The sequence below is a fragment of the Pseudophryne corroboree genome, chromosome 1, assembly GCF_028390025.1.
Source record: "Pseudophryne corroboree isolate aPseCor3 chromosome 1, aPseCor3.hap2, whole genome shotgun sequence".
Lineage (NCBI taxonomy): Eukaryota > Metazoa > Chordata > Amphibia > Anura > Myobatrachidae > Pseudophryne > Pseudophryne corroboree.
In genome coordinates, this window is record NC_086444.1 from 316,514,925 (window position 1) to 316,539,732 (window position 24,808).

General features: G+C 45.9%; 1 protein-coding gene across 2 annotated transcripts in view; it reads left to right on the forward strand.

Annotated features, from left to right (window-relative positions):
- The window catches only part of DNAH10 (dynein axonemal heavy chain 10), a 712,041-nt gene that overhangs the window by 612,317 nt on the left and 74,916 nt on the right, over positions 1-24,808 (forward strand). For both annotated transcript variants that reach the window (XM_063964569.1, XM_063964570.1), the window contains 2 exons: positions 5,263-5,343; positions 6,318-6,515. In XM_063964569.1, the coding sequence (XP_063820639.1) occupies positions 5,263-5,343; positions 6,318-6,515 (279 nt within the window). The remainder of the gene's footprint in view (positions 1-5,262; positions 5,344-6,317; positions 6,516-24,808) is intronic.

The following is a 24,808-nucleotide window of genomic DNA, read 5'->3' on the forward strand; positions in this document are numbered from 1 at the left end:
CGCTTCCTCTGAGTCCACCGCATGACGCGGGGGCTCCACAGGCGTAGCCAGGTACGGTGGGGGGGGGGGGGCCGCCTCAAAAATTTCAGCGATCAGTGGGCTCGCTCACTGGTGGATCCCTGGATCCTTCAAGTAGTATCTCAGGGGTACAAGCTGGAATTCGAGGCGTCCCCCCCCCCCGCCGTTTCCTCAAATCTGCCTTGCCGACAACTCCCTCAGGCAGGGAGGCTGTGCTAGAGGCAATTCACAAGCTGTATTCCCAGCAGGTGATAGTCAAGGTGCCCCTACTTCAACAAGGACGGGGTTACTATTCCACACTGTTTGTGGTACCGAAACCGGACGGTTCGGTGAGACCCAGTTTAAATTTGAAATCCTTGAACACATACATAAAAAAATTCAAGTTCAAGATGGAATCGCTCAGGGCGGTTATTGCAAGCCTGGAGGAGGGGGATTACATGGTATCCCTGGACATCAAGGATGCTTACCTACATGTCCCCATTTACCATCCTCACCAGGAGTACCTCAGGTTTGTGGTACAGGATTGCCATTACCAATTCCAAACACTGCCGTTTGGACTGTCCACGGCACCGAGGGTCTTTACCAAGGTAATGGCAGAAATGATGATACTCCTTCGAAAAAAAGGGAGTTTTAATTATCCCGTACTTGGACGATATCCTTATAAAGGCGAGGTCCAAGGAGCAGTTGTTGGTCGGAGTAGCACTATCTCGGGAAGTGCTACAACAGCACGGATGGATTCTATACATTCCAAAGTCACAGCTGGTTCCTACCACACACCTACTGTTCCTGGGGATGGTTCTGGACACAGAACAGAAAAAAGTGTTTCTTCCGCAGGAGAAAGCCAAGGAGCTGTCATCTCTAGTCAGAGACCTCCTGAAACCAAAACAGGTATCGGTGCATCACTGCACACGAGTCCCGGGAAAGATGGTAGCTTCTTACAAAGCAAAATTCCATTCGGCAGGTTCCATGCAAGAACCTTTCAGTGGGACCTCTTGGACAAGTGGTCGGGATCGCATCTTCAGATGCATCGGCTGATAACCCTGTCTCCAAGGACCAGGGTATCTCTACTGTGGTGGCTGCAGAGTGCTCATCTTCAAGAGGGCCGCAGATTCGGCATACAGGACTGGGTCCTGGTAACCACGGATGCCAGCCTTCGAGGCTGGGGGGCAGTCACACAGGGAAGAAATTTCCAAGGACTTTGGTCAAGTCAGGAGTCGTCCCTACACATAAATATTCTGGAACTGAGGGCCATATACAATGCCGTAAGTCTGGCAAGGCCTCTGCTTCAAAACCAGCCGGTACTGATCCAATCAGACAACATCACGGCAGTCGCCCATGTAAACCGACAAGGCGGCACAAGAAGCAGGATGGCGATGGCAGAAGCCACAAGGATTCTCCGATGGGCGGAAAATCACGTCTTAGCACTGTCAGCAGTGTTCATTCCGGGAGTGGTCAACTGGGAAGCAGACTTCCTCAGCAGACACGACCTACACCCGGGAGAGTGGGGACTTCATCCAGAAGTCTTCCAACTGTTGGTAAACCGTTGGGAAAGGCCACAGGTGGACATGATGGCGTCCCGCCTAAACAAAAAACTAGATATTGCGCCAGGTCAAGGGACCCTCAGGCAATAGCTGTGGACGCTCTAGTGACACCGTGGGTGTACCAGTCGGTTTATGTATTCCCTCCTCTGCCTCTCATACCAAAGGTACTGAGAATAATAAGAAAACGAGGAGTAAGAACGATACTCGTGGTTCCGGATGGGCCAAGAAGAGCTTGGTACCCAGAACTTCAAGAAATGATATCAGAAGACCCATGGCCTCTACCGCTCAGACAGGATCTGCTACAGCAGGGGCCCTGTCTGTTCCAAGACTTACCGCGGCTGCGTTTGACGGCATGGCGGTTGAATTCCGGATCCTAAAGGAAAAGGGCATTCCGGAGGAAGTCATTCCTACGCTGATAAAAGCCAGGAAAGAAGTAACCGCAAACCATTATCACGTATTTGGCGAAAATATGTTGCGTGGTGTGAGGCCAGGAAGGCCCCAACAGAGGAATTTCAGCTGGGTCGTTTTCTGCACTTCCTACAGTCAGGAGTGACTATGGGCCTAAACTTGGGTTCCATTAAGGTCCAGATTTCGGCTCTGTCGATTTTCTTCCAGAAAGAACTGGCTTCACTGCCTGGAGTTCAGACATTTGTAAAGGGAGTGCTACATATTCAGCCCCCTTTTGTGCCTCCTTTGGCACCTTGGGATCTCAACGTGGTGTTGAGTTTCCTAAAATCACATTGATTTGAGCCACTTAAAACTGTGGATTTGAAATATCTCACGTGGAAAGTGGTCATGTTATTGGCCTTGGCTTCGGCCAGGCGTATGTCAGAATTGGTGGCTTTGTCATGTAAAAGCCCTTATCTGATTTTCCATATGGATAGGGCAGAATTGAGGACTCGTCCCCAGTTTCTCCCTAAGGTGGTATCAGCTTTTCACTTGAACCAACCTATTGTAGTGCCTGCGGCTACTAGGGACTTGGTAGATTACAAGTTACTGGACGTAGTCAGGGCCTTAAAAATTTATATTTCCAGGACGGCTGGAGTCAGGAAAATTGACTCGCTTTTTATCCTGTAGGCACCCAACAAAATAGGTGCTCCTGCTTCTAAGCAGACTATTGCTCGCTGAATTTGTAGCACAATTCAGCTGGAGCATTCTGCGGCTGGATTGCCGCATCCTAAATCAGTAAAAGCCCATTCCACGAGGAAAGTGGGCTCATCTTGGGCGGCTGCCCGAGGGGTCTCGGCTTTACAACTTTGCCGAGCTGCAACTTGGTCAGGGGCAAACACGTTTGCAAAATTCTACAATTTTGATACCCTGGCTGAGGAGGACCTTGAGTTCTCTCATTCGGTGCTGCAGAGTCATCCGCACTCTCCCGCCCGTTTGGGAGCTTTGGTATAATCCCCATGGTCCTTACGGAGTTCCCAGCATCCACTAGGACGTCAGAGAAAATAAGATTTTACTCACCGGTAAATCTATTTCTCGTAGTCCGTAGTGGATGCTGGGCGCCCATCCCAAGTGCGGATTGTCTGCAATACTTGTATGTAGTTATTGCCTAACTAAGGGTTATTGTTGAGCCATCTGTTGAGAGGCTCAGTTATATTTCATACTGTTAACTGGGTATAGTATCACGAGTTATACGGTGTGATTGGTGTGGCTGGTATGAGTCTTACCCGGGATTCACAATCCTTCCTTATTGTGTCAGCTCTTCCGGGCACAGTATCCTAACTGAGGTCTGGAGGAGGGTCATAGTGGGAGGAGCCAGTGCACACCAGATAGTACCTAATCTTTCTTTTAGAGTGCCCAGTCTCCTGCGGAGCCCGTCTATTCCCCATGGTCCTTACGGAGTTCCCAGCATCCACTACGGACTACGAGAAATAGATTTACCGGTGAGTAAAATCTTATTTTCTGTTGTGCCATTCAAAGTATTTCACATCACAACTTTGCGCAGGGCAGGTGTGTGCTTGTATGGAGCCAGCCTCAGGCACCTCTCTCAGGCCGTAAGCTTGGGGGACGGACAAACTGCTGTGAAATAATAAAAAAAATAGAAATTTTCTATTTTGAAATATAACAAGCAGCACATTTACCTCTCTGATAGATTTAATAGTGGTTAGACGCTAAATGCATTTGACAATTTTTGATATATGAACCATTAATGTAAAATATATTGTTCAGTAATAATATCTATATAAAGCCAGTGTCCTGATGGGATCATATAAAAGTCAAACAGGTTGTAATGCACCCATCCCCTCAGTGTATATCTGCAGCGCACATCTTCTCTCCTATACTGTTACTCAACTTACATTTTTTAATTTGGAGAAGCACCTCCCTCCTAGCATGGCAGTCTACTACAGAGGGGAGAGAGAGCATGATGGACAGTGTCGGACTGGGGCATGATGGGCCCACCGGGGGAATGCTGTTATAGGGGCCCATGCTTAAGGGTGTGGCCAGGATCCACTGGGGCATGGCCAGTCACCACAGGAGGTTGGCTAACCACTACAGAGTACATGTTCTGTATCCCTTGGTAAATATATAATTAACCATATTCTTGTGAAGTATAATGTAACATAAGTATAATGCATAATTGAAGTTCACTAGAATAGAGTCTGGAACCTGATCCCTAGAGGAGAAGGAGGGCCCACAGGCAGTGGGGCCCACCGGTGGTTTCCCCTGTTCCCCTGTGGGCTAATCCGACCCTGATGATGGATATAGTTAAGTACAAGCATGGTTATTTAATTTGTATTCATCTCGGTAATACGCAGTCTTTCATATATATATTCATTTTATATTTAATTTTTAAAGTGCGCACAACTTTCAGTGTTCGTAGTTTGTGTATGGGATGAGAGAGGGTGAATTACCACATTAGGCAGCAGGATGTCTAGTTACTTAGCAGTGTCAAATTGTGTGTAAAAACACAGTATGGGCTATATTTACCATAAACCACATATAAAGTGTAGTTGTGGTATAAAAATTTTGCCCCATGAATATTATTGTTTGCATTTAAGAAGGTTGGAGCACCGGTACTGGTCTTGTGAAAAAGCTCTGTCTTGGCAAATTGCTAGTAGTAAACTGATACTGTGTGTGTGCGTTACACTTTACGTAAACTAATTATTACCCCTATTTTTCATACCATAATTGGTGAACCTAAGCTAAGCCTAGATTTATCATTTTGACCTAAATTTCTTGTAGTCGGGCTATATCAGTCCTAATCTTTATAAAGTGCCATAATATTCTGACCCTAAACATACTACGTGATTGCAGGAAGCATAAGCTATTTTGATTTGCAAATTAGTTAGAAACGTCTTCACTCTTTTACCTTCTAAAACACATAGGGGTCAGGGTTTTCATGAGTGTTGACTGGGCATGTATGAATTCATAATGTGCTATCAACATAGTTGATTTCTTCCCCTTCTTTCTTCTGTATTCCATCCCTTCCAGCTATTCGGAACAAAACTTTAATAAAAAATACATTGAAGGGAAAAAAATAAACACGTAGGGGTCTATTTATAGATAATCGCTTGCTGAATGGGACCTGGGCGCGATATAGGCTGCTGTGGTAAAGGTGCTCAGTGCAGCTGTATGCAGTGCATATAGCTGTCTTTTATATACAGACATAATAGGGAAACTGAGTGTAAAATGTGTATGAATGATTTTTTCCTAATGCATTCAATCTTTAAAACAAATGTATTTCTTATATTTCAAGGTTTGGTGAATAATACTGGGATTGATTGGTTCCTGCCTTGGCCACCACAAGCTCTATATGCTGTTGCTAAATCATTTTTAGGTGAGTGTATTAAGTTCTACAGTGCTTTCTGCCAAACCATGTTAAAATACAGTATTTGTGTTAATACTCATGGATGTTACCTAGATGTATTGTATATGTGATAACATTGCTGTAGTCCACTTACAGCAGGTGCTTGTAAGGGTATTGCAAATGATTGCCCGATGAAAAATCCCTCAGGCTTTCATTGGCCTATATATAAGATAATTAGACATAAAGAGCACTGCCAGATCACAATAAAACGGTTTAATACACAAATTGTCAATCTAAAATAATACAAAAAAACACAAGTAAAAACAATATTATAAATTCATCCCATTTACATAAATTATAAATGGTCCCAGATGACTAAACAGAACATTTTTATTTATATCACTTAGTAACTAAGGGCCTAATTCAGCACGAGTTGTAGTTTTGCGAAAATTAGCAAAACTACAACTCATTCCACTAGCATGCGGGGGACGGCCCAGCACAGGGCAAGGCTACACGACATGCCAGGTCCTGCCCCCCCCCACCCCCACCTGCTAAAATGTGAGTGCTTTGTTAAACAGCAAAGCGCTCGCATGTTTAGGGTAGCCCCCAACCTGCGCAACCCTAGCTGCGTAGGCAGTCGCTGGGCCGCCATGTTTTAGATTGCAGTGGCCGCGTGTAATGTCACGCAGCCACCGCGGCCCACCACGCAAACCGTCCAGGCACGCCTCAGTTGTCCGGATTGCGCCCCCTAACACCTCACCTATAACGCCATCGCCACAACGCCCCATCCCCGCAAGCGAGCACAATCTAAGTCCTCGTGCATGCGCAGAAGTACGGAAATTGCCAAATACTGATTTCAGCACTTCACCGATTCGTGCTGAATCGGGACCTAAGAAAACTGCTGAAATCCTTTTGCCATCAGTGTAAAATGTTAGTAAGATTAAGGTATAAAGTATAGTAATTCCAATTTATTCATTTCATATACTGCTTTTTATATGTTTCAGGCGTAAATGAAATGATCCCATCCCAGCATTTGGAGCCAGTGATTGGTCATGTTGTTATGGTGCATGATTCTGTGGGAAAATTCAGCAAAAAATTCCAGCAGAAACTAAGACGCAGCAATTATGTCACCCCAAAGAATTATCTGGACTTTATCAACACATATTCAAAGTTACTGGAAGAAAAGAATCAGTTCAATCTGGGTAAGAGATGAATGTGGGATCTTGGGAATAATGATTATATATATATATATATATATATATATATCTATAGTACCAGAATATGGCCGCACTCTCAATAACTTTAAATTCACAACTGCTGGACTAGTTCTGGAGCATCCTTGGGGATTTTAATACATGTGTCAATGATGAGCTCTCACGCCTTGGCTAAGACGTCCTTTGCACAATGACTGCTCTGGGCCTCACACAAGTCATTCCCTCTGCTACACATAAAAGTGGTCACACTCTTGATCTTGTCTTCCAGATTGGATTAGAGGGGGGAAATTTATTAAAATGGGAGTTCTATTTAAGATGGGATGTTGCCCATAGCAACCAATCAAATTCTACTTCTCATTTATCTAGCACGTTCTAGAGCAGAGGTTCTCAAACTCGGTCCTCGGGAGCCCACACAGTGCATGTTTTGCAGGTAACCCAGCAGGTGCACAGGTGAATTAATTACTCACTGACACATTTTAAAAGGTCCACAGGTGGAGCTAATTATTTCACTTGCGATTCTGTGAGGAGACCTGCAAAACATGCACTGTGTGGGCCCCCGAGGACCGAGTTTGAGAACCTCTGTTCTAGAGGATAATTCCTGGAATCTGATTGGTTGCTATGGGCAACATCCTATCTTAAGTAGAACTCCCATCTTAGTAAATTTACCCCACAGTCTCTGATCTAAAAATAAACCCAGTCACATGGTCAGACCACCACTCAGTACAGTTCTCAATTGCAACCCCTCGAAATAGAACTTTGCTCATGGAATTGACCAGGTATCGCCCAAGGAGGGGTATGACTCCCCAGACTCTTGCAGCAAACCTGGACATTAACTGGGGCCTGTAACGATCCATGTTCCCTAGTCTGTTACTATAACAGGAATGTGACAGCTGCCATGGTTATTATCGCCCCTGTGCGTATACGACCCTGCAAACCAAACCGTCAAGGCTCGTGGTTTGACAACAGTGTTCGTGAACTCAAGAAAAGGGGTCATAAACTTGAAAGACGACGGAGGAAAACAAAACCTGATAGAGGATGATAACACTAACCAAACATATTGGAAAATATCAATCAACAATCACCCGCAAGAAAACAGAATTCCTTTCAAATTAGATCATTGCAGCGACCAATAGGCCAGCTCAGCTTTTCCATACAGTGGAGATGCTTTGCAAACCAGCATGCCTGCAGCCTGATGAAATCCTCTCCCAGTTAAGATGCAATGAGTTTGCAAAATTCTTTGCAGATAAAGTATCCACCATCCGGTCTGGAATCCCCACAGTGCTACCAAAGGAGTACCAAGCATGCCAGTCTGTCTTCATGGAACAGCTTTGACCAAATGGAAGTAAAAGTAAAAGACATCGCTGAAAGTACCCTAATGTTGCGTCCCACCACCTGTGATCTAGACCCTGCCTCAACAAAGCTTCTATTACGGTGTAGGGAAATAATTGGCCCTGTATTTGCAAAAGTAGTTCAATGCTCTTTGCAGACAGTCACTTTCCCTGAACCACTAAAGGAAGCAATTGTCAGACAACTTCTTAAAAAATCTAATTTAGACCCAGACTGCATGACCAACTGCAGACCAGTATCAAATCTTCCTTTTCTAGGAAAGGTTATTGAGAAAGGGGTTGCAACTCAGCTGGAGACCCACCTGCCAACCCATGATATTTATGATCCATTCCAGTCAGGATTCAGGAGAAAACATAGCACCGAAACAGCCCTGGTACTGTACATTTGCTTAATGATCTAATGGCAACAGACAGAGGTGACTGTTCAATCTTAATCCTTCTGGATCTTTCTGCAGCATTTGACACCATGGACCGTGGGATTCTAATTGAGCGCCTGAAGAATTTATGTAGAGTGCATGGTACAGCTGGTTCAAATTTCTCACTGGCAGGTGACAGACAGCTTCCTCTGGAGTATACTCATCGTCACCAGTGTCATTGACTTGTGGTGTCCCACAGGGTTCCATACTATCTCCCATGCTTTTTGTATTATACATGCTACCACTGGGTGAAATAATCAGACGTCATGGCCTGGTCTACCACTGCTATGCAGATGATACACAACTGTTCCTGTCCTTTGCTCCAAGTTAAGATAACTCAATAACAACCCTAAATGGCTGTCTAGCTCAGCTCCAGGAGTAGTTGTCTGCAACTGAAACCTGAAAAATCTGAAGTCCTGATAATAGGTCACAGGACAATACTGCAGCATAGCCAACCAACAGGACTTACGCCTGGGAGGTCAGAACTACAAAACATTGAACATGTGCTGAATCTTGGTTTTGTCCTGGATAGTGGCTTGATACTTAAACATCAGGTATCTGCCACAATCAAATCCTCATTGTTTCATCTGAGGAACACAGCCAGAATCAAGCACTTAATTCCTTCAGAAGATCTGCCTAAAGTCATACGTGCATTTGTATCATCACGTCTAGACTACAACAATGCCCTCTACCTTGCTCTCCCTGCAAAATAATTGCACTGCTTACAGATGGTACAAAATGCAGCAGCCAGACTATTAACCAACTAGCCCCATTCCAGCCACATAACAAACATTCTCTACTCCCTTCACTGGCTACCTGTAAGATGGCGAATCGTTTTCAAGATTGGCTTACTCACTTTCAAGGCCCTACATGATCAGGGTCCAAGGTGCTTATAGCAGCTTTTGATTCCTTACTGTCCCATTCGATTACTACGATCTGTAGATGAAGGTCTACTAACAGTACTTAGAATCCCACTGAATTAATCTTGGGGTCGACCTTTCAGTTTTTTGCCTCAGACTTAAGACTTACCTATTTACTCAAGCATTTCACAAATAGTATGTACTGTTTTGTGCTTGTTTTGTATTTTGAGCTGTAGAGACAAATGTAAAGCACATTGAGTCATATTAGAAGAAAAGTGCTATATAAATATAATTTATTATTATTATTATTATTATTATTATTATTATTACTGGGGTGCAAATTCTCAAGGTCAGCTTTGTAGGGTGCCTTTATGTAGAAATTGTGTTAATGGAGGAGAGCACTCACCAGACTTCCATTGTATTGCAAACTTGTATATTTATTCACTCATAATAGCAGGATATATAGCAAATGCCAACGTTTCAGTCCTCTGGGGGACCTTTGTCAAGAGCATAGGAGAACCTGAAAATCCAGTGCAAACACATCTCCTTTCACAACGAGGTCTATTACTACCCAACCCCATCCCACAAGGCCCAAACACATAGGGTGCCACCAGAAGTTGCGTCATTCTCATTCTGTGCACAGGGTCTCAAAGAAACAAAACAACTATAGCCACCAACAAAAGAGACAACAGATATTATTAATGTAAAGTCTCCCTTAATGAAAACATCTTGTCTCACAACAACTAGAAACACAGAAGCCGCGTTGGAGATCATATTATAACGACTTCCAGTCTGCGCTCCACCAACGTTCAGTACCAGCCATTTGCATAGAGCTATATTAAACCTTTCTCACACTAAGCCACACAACATAATATTGGGTATCCCAGCACTGTAAGTACAGCCCTCACGCGGAAGTAATCATATTAATGAAAATATGAAATGAGTGTACACTTCCGGCATGCGTTCTACCTCAGTGGAAGTCTCAGTGAAAATGTCAGCAACAAAAATATCAGCATCCGTAATTACTACAATAAATAAAAATAAGTGGCACTGAGAACCCTGGCACAAGTCTGAAAAAAAAAAATCACCATGTAATAATATGGAGAATGGGCACCTAGGCTCCCAGTGCAAATACAGATACAGCATTCATTTATGTTTCATATACACCTTATACACACAGCCTGAAGGTCATTTAATACAATATTTTTAATAACCTTGTGTATTAAACAAAGTTTGTGTACATTGAGCAATCAAAAAACAAAGGTTTCACTATTTCACTCTCACTCAAAAAAGTCCGTATTTTGGAATATTCCGTATTTAGGAATATTTGGATACGGGATACTCAACCTGTATCACCTTAACTTTAAAACATGAATACTCAAACCACTATATCCAAAATATAATAATTAAAATAAATATTAAAAAGCATAGCGTGTATACACTCAGAGCCGGCCCTAACCAATGTGATGCCCTAGGCAAGATTTTAGCTGGTGCCCCCTAGCACCACCGTTGGTTCCGCCTCTGACCTTGTACCCCCTATATTTTAAATAGGAACAGTTCGCATATTTGGCGCACAGACCAAAAAAGGGGTGTGTTTTTGCTGGCAAGGGGCATGGCCACACAATAACCCCAATTCCAATTACGCCACACAGTACTGCAACTTTATTCACATATGATCATGCGATAGTGTCCATAATTCATATTACATCCCACAGTAGTATCACTTTACCTTATAAATGTTACTCCTCACAGTAGAGCCCCTTATTCACATTACATTACACTGAATTGCTCCTTATTCACATTACACTACACCCTATTGCTCTTTATTCACATTAGACGACACAGTAGTGTCCTTTCTATATGCAACGCCACATAGTAGAGCACCTTATACACATAATGCCACACATTAGTAATGCATTTACACACATTCCACACAGTAATGCCCCTTACACATATGAGACACCTTATTAATGTCCTTATAAACATAATGCGCCTTACACATTATGACAACCTTTATTAATGCCCTTTTACACATAATGTCCCTTACACATATGCCGCACATTATTAATGCCCTTATACACATAATGACACACACAGTGCCCCCTACACATTTGCTGCACATTATTAGTGCCCCTATACACATAATGACACACATACAGTAGTACCCTGTTACACATGCCGCACATTATTAATGCCATTACACACATAATGACACACATAGTGCCCCTTACACATATGTTGCACATTATTAATGCATTTTTACATGACACACATAATGCTCCTTACACATATTCCGAACACTACTGCACAACCAACTCACTCACATCACACAGCACTCACACTTCCACTAACACTGTGACCTCTGCCTCTGCTTGGATACAGATGTGTCCTCATAAATATTGCCTCAATGCTAACGTTGGGCACACCTTTTTTTTATATGAAAATGCATCTTATTTGCATTGCTATGTGGCTAGGATACACAAGCAGATTCTGCTGATTAAAATGATATGCAGCATGCCTATATACTGTGTGAGACTGTGGCTGTATCTGCATATGAAATGCCACACACATAATATAGGCATGCCGCATATCATTTTAATCAGCAGAAGCTGCTGATGCCCCTAGGCATATCAAATGCCCTAGGCAATTGCCTAGTTTGCCTATGCCTATGGCCGGCTCTGTATACACTTCAAGAGGACCTTCAGGATATGCTTATCAGACAAACAAAATACCATATGCACTTTGTGAAAAAGCATACCTGTACATAACATAGACTTTTTTAGAAAAAAAGAATTTAAGATCTCACGAGCAGTGCCCTCTTCCCTCATGTGGGTTTCCTATTCATACTTAAACCATCTTCTACTCCATTGTCCCTTCGAAAGCACCAAATCCCTCAGTTTTCTGCCACCCTGATATTTGTATCAGTGACATCTGCTGATGCAGCTATTTTTATATACCCTGTACTTGTCCCATATTGTCTTGAACTGTAAATCACTGTTTTCTTGTTTTGCTTATTTGTTTATGTACTCTGTACATAAAACACCTTCTGCGGACACCTTCTGGCGCCATATAAATACAGGTTAATAATAATAATAATATCACTTATATAGTGCAGAGTCCTTACACTATGGGAGCCACCTCATGAGTCACCTATTAAATAAACATTGACAATGAATTATGTTCATTCAGCCCTCTAGGGGCCACCGTGTCATTTGGTGAATCCATGTTGCCTCTCTTTTAAGAAGAATTAGTCCACGATCACTAGCTCTGCTTAAGGGTAGAATACAGTCAATCACCATATAGCGCAATGAAGCAATTTCCGTTAGAAAATGAGCCGCTACTGACTTATCAGATTAGTCATTCAAATACACCAAATGGATAGAGGATCGGTGCTTTGTCATTCGTTCTCGGAATGTTTGCACGGTCTTACCCATATACATCAGCCCACTGTTAGGCGCCGGGGTCCGCTCGTCTGCGCGGCCCGGCGCCTAGCAACTAGGGACGCCGTGCGCGTACAGCCGCCGGCTCCCTAGCAACGCTAGACGCCGAGCGCGCTGAGCCGCACGGACCCTAGCAACGGGGACGCCACTGGCGGACCGCGTTCCCCGTTGCTGGGTCCTGTTTAATTAATAGGTGCACCTGATCTCTGGCCGTGCAGCAAGGCAGCTGCATGGCATTCATTCTAATCAGCTCTGTCAGCAGCTGATTGGAGGACTCCTGTTTAAATACACTCTCAGGGCTTCTCACAGACGCCGGTAATAGCTTCCTGCATGCTGTCTTTGTTTGCTGAGAGTCTGTTTCCAGTCTTGCTGTATCCGGTCGTTCCAGTCCTCTGAAGTCCTGTACTCGGGAGTTATCATCTCGTCCCTGGAGTCCTGACCGATCACCGTTTAACATCCAGTGGTGTTCGTGAGTCGCGGCTCTGCCGTGTGTAGCGGCTCGGCCGCTTTACCCTTTATTATTTGTGTTTGGAGCATTTTGCGGAGGGTTCCGCTTCCACAGGTCCACTCTGGTATCCGGCGGTGCCGGGTAGGAGTTTTGGACAAGTGGATTTTGGTTGTCCTTTTCCCTGGCGGTTTTTCCGCACATACTTTAGGTTTTTTAGTTAGCTCGTAGCCCCTGGCCTGTTGTTAGCTAGAGGTCCTCTTGTTATCATCATGCCTCGGATTTCCCTTTGTCTCTCATTAAGACCGGGGGGCATCGGAGTTGGGCAGACATAATCCGCCCTTCAAACGCGGCTGCCAAGGGCTCAAGAAACCATAGTCTCGCAAGGGATTTCCGATAGCACGGGTGAGACAACAGAGTTAGGGCGCCAGGGGCTATTATTCTTTCCTGCTCCCGTTCCCAGCATTCCATTCCAGTGCTCCGGTCATTGTCATAAGATCTCCTCTGGCCAGGAGTGCTGGAATCATAACATTATTACCGGCCATACCAAAACTTAAAATTAAACAGGGTTTAATTTTTTCTTATTCAGTTTTGTGAGAGTTTATCGGCCTCATGAATCCTACAAGTTTAGGGCCAAATCCTGGTCAGCTCTTAGTCAGCCAGATTCAAGAACTTACTCAGATGGTTCAGGATCTTTCTCTTCGGGTGAAGTCGCAGGAAGATCTTTTGCGAGCTTCCCCGAAGGTAGTTCCTGAACCAAAGATGCATTTGCCTGACCGTTTTTCTGGTGATAGGAAAGAGTTTTTTAATTTTAAAGAATCCTGTAAACTTTATTTTCGTTTAAGACCGATTTCCTCGGGTACTGAATCTCAGCGGGTCGGGATTATTATTTCTTTGCTCCAGGGGGATCCTCAGACCTGGGCATTTGGTTTAAAAGCAGAGGATCCGGCATTGTTGTCAGTGGACGCTTTTTTTGGGTCTTTAGGGCTCTTGTATCATGACCCTGATAGAGAGGCGTCCGCTGAAAGTCAGTTGCGCGCTCTCAGACAGGGTAGAAATCCTGCAGAGGTTTATTGTACGGAGTTTCGCCGTTGGTCGAACGACTGTGGCTGGAATGACCCAGCCCTGCGCAGTCAGTTTCGCCTCGGCTTATCAGAGTCTATAAAAGACAGTCTTCTTCAGTACCCCGCTCCTGAGACTCTCGATAAGCTCATGGAGCTTTCTATTAAGATAGATCGTCGTCTCAGAGAGCGGAGGGCTGAAAAAGGAGCACCTGTAAGGTCAAGTCCGTGTGTATATTCCATTCCTGAGGACGTAGAGGAGCCCATGCAGATGGGTCTCTCCCGGCTGTCTCCTGAAGAAAGAGCCAGAAGGCAAAATTCTGGTCTTTGCCTGTACTGTGGGGGTAAGGGACATTTTTCTCGTAATTGTCCGAACAAGTCGGGAAACGCTTTGACCAGGTGAATTGTGAGGGGGTTCACCTAGGTCTGCAGCTTATCTCCTCGAATAACTCCCTTTTAGTCCCAGTTAAAGTTTCCTTTGGCAGCCTCAGTTCTTCGGTGTCGGCTTTTGTTGACAGTGGAGCTGCAGGAAACTTTATGGATTTAACTTGGGCTAAGGCCTTAGGCATTCCTCAGTTACCTTTGGGTAGGTGTGTCACCATGCATGGCTTAGATGGGAGTCCACTGTCCAATGGGGTTATTTCTCTCCGTACACCCCCTGTATTACTTACAGTAGGAGCTCTACATTCTGAAAAAATCGAGTTCTTCCTTACTCATTGCCCAGCAGTTCCAGTAGTTCTGGGTCACCCTTGGCTGGCCTTTCATAATCCCACCATTGATTGGCGGTCGGGGGAGATTTCACAATGGGGTACCTTTTGTGATAGGGAATGTATTACGTTTCCAGTCAGAGTAGCAGCTGCCATTCCTGAACTCATTCCTGTGGAATACCAGGAGTTTGCTGATGTGTTCTCCAAAGGCAATGCGGACATTCTGCCTCCTCATCGGCCGTATGATTGTGCTATTGAGCTTATTCCTGGTGCCGCATTACCAAAGGGAAGATTATATGCTTTATCCGGGCCAGAAACTGCGGCCATGAATGATTATGTTAAGGAGAGCCTAGGGAAAGGATTTATTAGACCATCAAAATCTCCTTTAAGTGCAGGTTTCTTCTTTGTGGAGAAAAAGGATGGCTCGCTTAGACCTTGCATTGACTTTAGAGCCCTGAATAAGATCTCAGTTAAAAATACTTATCCTTTGCCGCTGATATCTGTACTCTTTGATCAGCTACGTTCGGCTGTGATTTTTTCTAAAATTGACCTTAGAGGAGCGTACAACCTCATCCGAATCAAATCTGGAGATGAGTGGAAGACGGCCTTCAGTACTCAGTCAGGTCACTACGAGTACCTGGTGATGCCGTTCGGCTTGTCCAATGCTCCAGCAGTTTTTCAAGACCTGATTAATGATGTGCTCCGTGACTTCCTAGGGAAATTCGTGGTCGTTTACTTAGACGACATCCTGATTTATTCTGAATCAATGGAACAACATGTTACCCAGGTGCGTCTGGTTCTTCAGAAGTTACGTGAGAATCATTTATATGCCAAGCTGGAGAAGTGTGAGTTTCATGTCACGGAGGTATCTTTTTTAGGGTACATTATTTCCCCTCAGGGATTTTCCATGGAACCAAAGAAGCTCCAGGCCATCCTTAGTTGGGCGCAACCCACCAATTTAAAAGTAATTCAGCGCTTTTTAGGGTTTGCGAATTATTATAGGAGGTTCATTCATTCTTTTTCTGACCTGGTTGCTCCCATTGTAGCTTTGACAAAGAAAGGAGCGGATCCTACCAACTGGTCGCGTGAAGCAGAGTTGTCCTTTCGGGCCTTGAAACAAGCCTTTGTCTCGGCTCCAGTCCTCAGACATCCCAATCCGGAATTGCCCTTTGTTGTGGAGGTTGATGCCTCGGAGGTTGGAGTGGGGGCTATCCTTTCTCAAAAGGATTCGGAGTCTCTGGAGTTACATCCTTGTGCCTTTATGTCCAGGAAATTCTCCTCCGCTGAATCCAACTATGACGTTGGTAATCGGGAGTTACTGGCGATAAAGTGGGCTTTCGAGGAGTGGAGGCATTGGCTGGAGGGAGCAAAACATACCATTTCAGTATTGACTGACCATAAAAACCTGCAATACATCGAATCAGCTAAGCGGCTTAATGCCCGGAAGGCACGTTGGGCTTTATTTTTTACTCGTTTCAAATTCATAATCACTTTCAGGCCTGGTTCCAGGAATACCAAGGCTGATGCCCTGTCACGCAGTTTTCTTCCGGTTCACAATAACAGTCCTGTTACTCCCATACTTCCATCTTCGGTCATTTGGGCAGGCCTCACACAAGATTTATTTACCCAGTTAAAACAGCTTCAACACCAAGCTCCTGGAAATACTCCTGCTGGTCGTCTTTACGTCCCTGAGTTTTTGAGAGCTACTGTTTTGACTGAATTCCATGATAACAAAGTTTCCGGGCATCCGGGAATCTCTAAGACTTTGGAGTTAGTCTCCCGCTCAGTATGGTGGCCTGGTCTTTCTAAAGACGTTAAGGAGTTTGTTTTTTCATGTCAGGTTTGTGCACAGCATAAGGTTCCCCGTTCCTTGCCTATCGGGCAACTTATGCCCTTAAATGTCCCTCTCAGGCCATGGTCTCATATTTCCATGGATTTTGTGGTAGACCTTCCCCTTTCAGCCGGATTCCGAGTCATATGGGTGGTAGTGGACCGTTTTAGCAAGATGGCTCATTTCATTGCTCTTCCCCGACTGCCATCTGCCCAAGGGTTGGCAGTTTTGTTTCTCCGCCATGTTTTCAGACTTCATGGGTTGCCTACTGATATTGTTTCTGATCGGGGTCCACAATTCATCGCACAATTCTGGAAGTGTTTTTGTGCTTCATTAAGGATGAAATTGTCGTTAACATCCGGTTACCACCCACAATCCAACGGGCAAACCGAGCGAGTTAACCAATCATTGAAACAGTATTTGCGTTTGTATTCAGCCAAACTCCAGAATGATTGGTCCGAGTTTCTTCCGTTGGCGGAGTTTGCTTACAATAATTCCTGTCATTCCTCCACTAAAGTGTCTCCATTCTTTTCAGTTTTTGGTTTTCACCCCAGAGCTAATTCTTTTTTTCATCATTCCTCAGTCTCCCCGCTAACCTTAACCTCCCATCTCAGAGCCATTTGGAAAAAAGTGCACCTTGCTCTCAGAAAAGCGGCCTTTCGAGAGAAAAATTTTTCTGACGGGCTCCGACGTCCTTGCACTTTTAAGGTGGGAGATAGGGTATGGTTGTCGACTCGTAACATCAGGCTTCGACAATCCTTGGCTAGATTGGGACCCAAATTTATTGGGCCATTTCTTATTATTAAAAGAGTCAACCCAGTTGCCTTCCGTTTACGTTTACCAAGATCTCTTAGGATTGGAAATACGTTTCATTGCTCCCTGTTGAAACTATACGTTTCTTCCAGTAGATTTCCAAGGAGGATCTCTCAGGGTAGATCTCCGGTGGATGTACAGGGACAACAGGAGTTCTTGGTGGAGAAGGTTCTCGATTCCAAATTGTCCCGGGGCCGGCTTTATTTTCTGGTGCACTGGAGAGGCTATGGTCCGGAGGAAAGGTCTTGGGTCTTGGATAAGGATCTTCATGCCCCGAGGCTCAAGAGGGCATTTTTTCGGGAATTTCCTCGGAAACCTGGCTTTAGGGGTTCCTTGACCCCTCCTCAAGGGGGGGGTACTGTTAGGCGCCGGGGCCCGCTCGTCTGCGCGGCCCGGCGCCTAGCAACTAGGGACGCCGTGCGCGTACAGCCGCCGGCTCCCTAGCAACGCTAGACGCCGAGCGCGCTGAGCCGCACGGACCCTAGCAACGGGGACGCCACTGGCGGACCGCGTTCCCCGTTGCTGGGTCCTGTTTAATTAATAGGTGCACCTGATCTCTGGCCGTGCAGCAAGGCAGCTGCATGGCATTCATTCTAATCAGCTCTGTCAGCAGCTGATTGGAGGACTCCTGTTTAAATACACTCTCAGGGCTTCTCACAGACGCCGGTAATAGCTTCCTGCATGCTGTCTTTGTTTGCTGAGAGTCTGTTTCCAGTCTTGCTGTATCCGGTCGTTCCAGTCCTCTGAAGTCCTGTACTCGGGAGTTATCATCTCGTCCCTGGAGTCCTGACCGATCACCGTTTAACATCCAGTGGTGTTCGTGAGTCGCGGCTCTGCCGTGTGTAGCGGCTCGGCCGCTTTACCCTTTATTATTTGTGTTTGGAGCATTTTGCGGAGGGTTCCGCTTCCACAGGTCCACTCTGGTATCCGGCGGTGCCGGGTAGGAGTTTTGGACAAGTGGATTTTGGTTGTCCTTTTCCCTGGCGGTTTTTCCGCACATACTTTAGGTTTTTTAGTTAGCTCGTAGCCCCTGGCCTGTTGTTAGCTAGAGGTCCTCTTGTTATCATCATGCCTCGGATTTCCCTTTGTCTCTCATTAAGACCGGGGGGCATCGGAGTTGGGCAGACATAATCCGCCCTTCAAACGCGGCTGCCAAGGGCTCAAGAAACCATAGTCTCGCAAGGGATTTCCGATAGCACGGGTGAGACAACAGAGTTAGGGCGCCAGGGGCTATTATTCTTTCCTGCTCCCGTTCCCAGCATTCCATTCCAGTGCTCCGGTCATTGTCATAAGATCTCCTCTGGCCAGGAGTGCTGGAATCATAACATTATTACCGGCCATACCAAAACTTAAAATTAAACAGGGTTTAATTTTTTCTTATTCAGTTTTGTGAGAGTTTATCGGCCTCATGAATCCTACAAGTTTAGGGCCAAATCCTGGTCAGCTCTTAGTCAGCCAGATTCAAGAACTTACTCAGATGGTTCAGGATCTTTCTCTTCGGGTGAAGTCGCAGGAAGATCTTTTGCGAGCTTCCCCGAAGGTAGTTCCTGAACCAAAGATGCATTTGCCTGACCGTTTTTCTGGTGATAGGAAAGAGTTTTTTAATTTTAAAGAATCCTGTAAACTTTATTTTCGTTTAAGACCGATTTCCTCGGGTACTGAATCTCAGCGGGTCGGGATTATTATTTCTTTGCTCCAGGGGGATCCTCAGACCTGGGCATTTGGTTTAAAAGCAGAGGATCCGGCATTGTTGTCAGTGGACGCTTTTTTTGGGTCTTTAGGGCTCTTGTATCATGACCCTGATAGAGAGGCGTCCGCTGAAAGTCAGTTGCGCGCTCTCAGACAGGGTAGAAATCCTGCGGAGGTTTATTGTACGGAGTTTCGCCGTTGGTCGAACGACTGTGGCTGGAATGACCCAGCCCTGCGCAGTCAGTTTCGCCTCGGCTTATCAGAGTCTATAAAAGACAGTCTTCTTCAGTACCCCGCTCCTGAGACTCTCGATAAGCTCATGGAGCTTTCTATTAAGATAGATCGTCGTCTCAGAGAGCGGAGGGCTGAAAAAGGAGCACCTGTAAGGTCAAGTCCGTGTGTATATTCCATTCCTGAGGACGTAGAGGAGCCCATGCAGATGGGTCTCTCCCGGCTGTCTCCTGAAGAAAGAGCCAGAAGGCAAAATTCTGGTCTTTGCCTGTACTGTGGGGGTAAGGGACATTTTTCTCGTAATTGTCCGAACAAGTCGGGAAACGCTTTGACCAGGTGAATTGTGAGGAGGTTCACCTAGGTCTGCAGCTTATCTCCTCGAATAACTCCCTTTTAGTCCCAGTTAAAGTTTCCTTTGGCAGCCTCAGTTCTTCGGTGTCGGCTTTTGTTGACAGTGGAGCTGCAGGAAACTTTATGGATTTAACTTGGGCTAAGGCCTTAGGCATTCCTCAGTTACCTTTGGGTAGGTGTGTCACCATGCATGGCTTAGATGGGAGTCCACTGTCCAATGGGGTTATTTCTCTCCGTACACCCCCTGTATTACTTACAGTAGGAGCTCTACATTCTGAAAAAATCGAGTTCTTCCTTACTCATTGCCCAGCAGTTCCAGTAGTTCTGGGTCACCCTTGGCTGGCCTTTCATAATCCCACCATTGATTGGCGGTCGGGGGAGATTTCACAATGGGGTACCTTTTGTGATAGGGAATGTATTACGTTTCCAGTCAGAGTAGCAGCTGCCATTCCTGAACTCATTCCTGTGGAATACCAGGAGTTTGCTGATGTGTTCTCCAAAGGCAATGCGGACATTCTGCCTCCTCATCGGCCGTATGATTGTGCTATTGAGCTTATTCCTGGTGCCGCATTACCAAAGGGAAGATTATATGCTTTATCCGGGCCAGAAACTGCGGCCATGAATGATTATGTTAAGGAGAGCCTAGGGAAAGGATTTATTAGACCATCAAAATCTCCTTTAAGTGCAGGTTTCTTCTTTGTGGAGAAAAAGGATGGCTCGCTTAGACCTTGCATTGACTTTAGAGCCCTGAATAAGATCTCAGTTAAAAATACTTATCCTTTGCCGCTGATATCTGTACTCTTTGATCAGCTACGTTCGGCTGTGATTTTTTCTAAAATTGACCTTAGAGGAGCGTACAACCTCATCCGAATCAAATCTGGAGATGAGTGGAAGACGGCCTTCAGTACTCAGTCAGGTCACTACGAGTACCTGGTGATGCCGTTCGGCTTGTCCAATGCTCCAGCAGTTTTTCAAGACCTCATTAATGATGTGCTCCGTGACTTCCTAGGGAAATTCGTGGTCGTTTACTTAGACGACATCCTGATTTATTCTGAATCAATGGAACAACATGTTACCCAGGTGCGTCTGGTTCTTCAGAAGTTACGTGAGAATCATTTATATGCCAAGCTGGAGAAGTGTGAGTTTCATGTCACGGAGGTATCTTTTTTAGGGTACATTATTTCCCCTCAGGGATTTTCCATGGAACCAAAGAAGCTCCAGGCCATCCTTAGTTGGGCGCAACCCACCAATTTAAAAGTAATTCAGCGCTTTTTAGGGTTTGCGAATTATTATAGGAGGTTCATTCATTCTTTTTCTGACCTGGTTGCTCCCATTGTAGCTTTGACAAAGAAAGGAGCGGATCCTACCAACTGGTCGCGTGAAGCAGAGTTGTCCTTTCGGGCCTTGAAACAAGCCTTTGTCTCGGCTCCAGTCCTCAGACATCCCAATCCGGAATTGCCCTTTGTTGTGGAGGTTGATGCCTCGGAGGTTGGAGTGGGGGCTATCCTTTCTCAAAAGGATTCGGAGTCTCTGGAGTTACATCCTTGTGCCTTTATGTCCAGGAAATTCTCCTCCGCTGAATCCAACTATGACGTTGGTAATCGGGAGTTACTGGCGATAAAGTGGGCTTTCGAGGAGTGGAGGCATTGGCTGGAGGGAGCAAAACATACCATTTCAGTATTGACTGACCATAAAAACCTGCAATACATCGAATCAGCTAAGCGGCTTAATGCCCGGAAGGCACGTTGGGCTTTATTTTTTACTCGTTTCAAATTCATAATCACTTTCAGGCCTGGTTCCAGGAATACCAAGGCTGATGCCCTGTCACGCAGTTTTCTTCCGGTTCACAATAACAGTCCTGTTACTCCCATACTTCCATCTTCGGTCATTTGGGCAGGCCTCACACAAGATTTATTTACCCAGTTAAAACAGCTTCAACACCAAGCTCCTGGAAATACTCCTGCTGGTCGTCTTTACGTCCCTGAGTTTTTGAGAGCTACTGTTTTGACTGAATTCCATGATAACAAAGTTTCCGGGCATCCGGGAATCTCTAAGACTTTGGAGTTAGTCTCCCGCTCAGTATGGTGGCCTGGTCTTTCTAAAGACGTTAAGGAGTTTGTTTTTTCATGTCAGGTTTGTGCACAGCATAAGGTTCCCCGTTCCTTGCCTATCGGGCAACTTATGCCCTTAAATGTCCCTCTCAGGCCATGGTCTCATATTTCCATGGATTTTGTGGTAGACCTTCCCCTTTCAGCCGGATTCCGAGTCATATGGGTGGTAGTGGACCGTTTTAGCAAGATGGCTCATTTCATTGCTCTTCCCCGACTGCCATCTGCCCAAGGGTTGGCAGTTTTGTTTCTCCGCCATGTTTTCAGACTTCATGGGTTGCCTACTGATATTGTTTCTGATCGGGGTCCACAATTCATCGCACAATTCTGGAAGTGTTTTTGTGCTTCATTAAGGATGAAATTGTCGTTAACATCCGGTTACCACCCACAATCCAACGGGCAAACCGAGCGAGTTAACCAATCATTGAAACAGTATTTGCGTTTGTATTCAGCCAAACTCCAGAATGATTGGTCCGAGTTTCTTCCGTTGGCGGAGTTTGCTTACAATAATTCCTGTCATTCCTCCACTAAAGTGTCTCCATTCTTTTCAGTTTTTGGTTTTCACCCCAGAGCTAATTCTTTTTTTCATCATTCCTCAGTCTCCCCGCTAACCTTAACCTCCCATCTCAGAGCCATTTGGAAAAAAGTGCACCTTGCTCTCAGAAAAGCGGCCTTTCGAGAGAAAAATTTTTCTGACGGGCTCCGACGTCCTTGCACTTTTAAGGTGGGAGATAGGGTATGGTTGTCGACTCGTAACATCAGGCTTCGACAATCCTTGGCTAGATTGGGACCCAAATTTATTGGGCCATTTCTTATTATTAAAAGAGTCAACCCAGTTGCCTTCCGTTTACGTTTACCAAGATCTCTTAGGATTGGAAATACGTTTCATTGCTCCCTGTTGAAACTATACGTTTCTTCCAGTAGATTTCCAAGGAGGATCTCTCAGGGTAGATCTCCGGTGGATGTACAGGGACAACAGGAGTTCTTGGTGGAGAAGGTTCTCGATTCCAAATTGTCCCGGGGCCGGCTTTATTTTCTGGTGCACTGGAGAGGCTATGGTCCGGAGGAAAGGTCTTGGGTCTTGGATAAGGATCTTCATGCCCCGAGGCTCAAGAGGGCATTTTTTCGGGAATTTCCTCGGAAACCTGGCTTTAGGGGTTCCTTGACCCCTCCTCAAGGGGGGGGGTACTGTTAGGCGCCGGGGCCCGCTCGTCTGCGCGGCCCGGCGCCTAGCAACTAGGGACGCCGTGCGCGTACAGCCGCCGGCTCCCTAGCAACGCTAGACGCCGAGCGCGCTGAGCCGCACGGACCCTAGCAACGGGGACGCCACTGGCGGACCGCGTTCCCCGTTGCTGGGTCCTGTTTAATTAATAGGTGCACCTGATCTCTGGCCGTGCAGCAAGGCAGCTGCATGGCATTCATTCTAATCAGCTCTGTCAGCAGCTGATTGGAGGACTCCTGTTTAAATACACTCTCAGGGCTTCTCACAGACGCCGGTAATAGCTTCCTGCATGCTGTCTTTGTTTGCTGAGAGTCTGTTTCCAGTCTTGCTGTATCCGGTCGTTCCAGTCCTCTGAAGTCCTGTACTCGGGAGTTATCATCTCGTCCCTGGAGTCCTGACCGATCACCGTTTAACATCCAGTGGTGTTCGTGAGTCGCGGCTCTGCCGTGTGTAGCGGCTCGGCCGCTTTACCCTTTATTATTTGTGTTTGGAGCATTTTGCGGAGGGTTCCGCTTCCACAGGTCCACTCTGGTATCCGGCGGTGCCGGGTAGGAGTTTTGGACAAGTGGATTTTGGTTGTCCTTTTCCCTGGCGGTTTTTCCGCACATACTTTAGGTTTTTTAGTTAGCTCGTAGCCCCTGGCCTGTTGTTAGCTAGAGGTCCTCTTGTTATCATCCTGCCTCGGATTTCCCTTTGTCTCTCATTAAGACCGGGGGGCATCGGAGTTGGGCAGACATAATCCGCCCTTCAAACGCGGCTGCCAAGGGCTCAAGAAACCATAGTCTCGCAAGGGATTTCCGATAGCACGGGTGAGACAACAGAGTTAGGGCGCCAGGGGCTATTATTCTTTCCTGCTCCCGTTCCCAGCATTCCATTCCAGTGCTCCGGTCATTGTCATAAGATCTCCTCTGGCCAGGAGTGCTGGAATCATAACACCCACATAGGCAAATTAAATAGCAGATTACATGGTCGAATTGACATGTCAATCTATGGCGTAGGGGAATCTTCTTGGCATTATTTGGATGACAGAAGTACTTCCCTGTGATCATAGCCCTACACATAGTGCAGCCTAAACATTTATAGCAACCACTTTGTTAGGACAAACCATTAGATTCACCATAACTTTCAGTTGCATGTTTGCTGTCAGTATAAAGGGGGTCATTCCGAGTTGATCGCTCGCTGCCGATTTTGCAGCGCAGCGATCAGTTAAAAAATCGGCATCGTACGGGTACAAACAGCATCGTTGCTGTGCAATGTTTCTAGCGAAGAATCCATTTGCACAACCGATCGCAAGGAGATTGACAAGAAGAGGGCGTTTATGGCTGTCAACTGACCGTTTTCTGGGAGTGGTAGGGAAAACGCAGGCGTGTCCAGGCGTTTGCAGGGCGGGTGTCTGACGTCAATTCCGGGACCGGACAGGCTGAAGTGATCGCAAGGGCTGAGTGTCACGATCCGGGTAACTGGACGCCATTTTCTACCAGTAAGATGTCTCCTGAGATTGGCTCAGCGTGCCAGGGCCGGGTCATAACTATGTGTTGTTTTACATTTAATTTTTATGTTACCCGCAGCGCTGGCTCAGCGGCCTTCTTAGTGTTTCCACTTAGCTTAGTATGGCGCTCTCAGCCCCGTTGCGGCCGTCACCACCGCACCCGCGATCTTGCCGCTTGGAAGCTGAGTGTGGCGTCCTCTGTGTGCCGCGGTGGCCACCGTCATCCCTGTGGCCGCTGTGCGTATGTGGGAGAGCGTGGAGTCTTCTGCTGC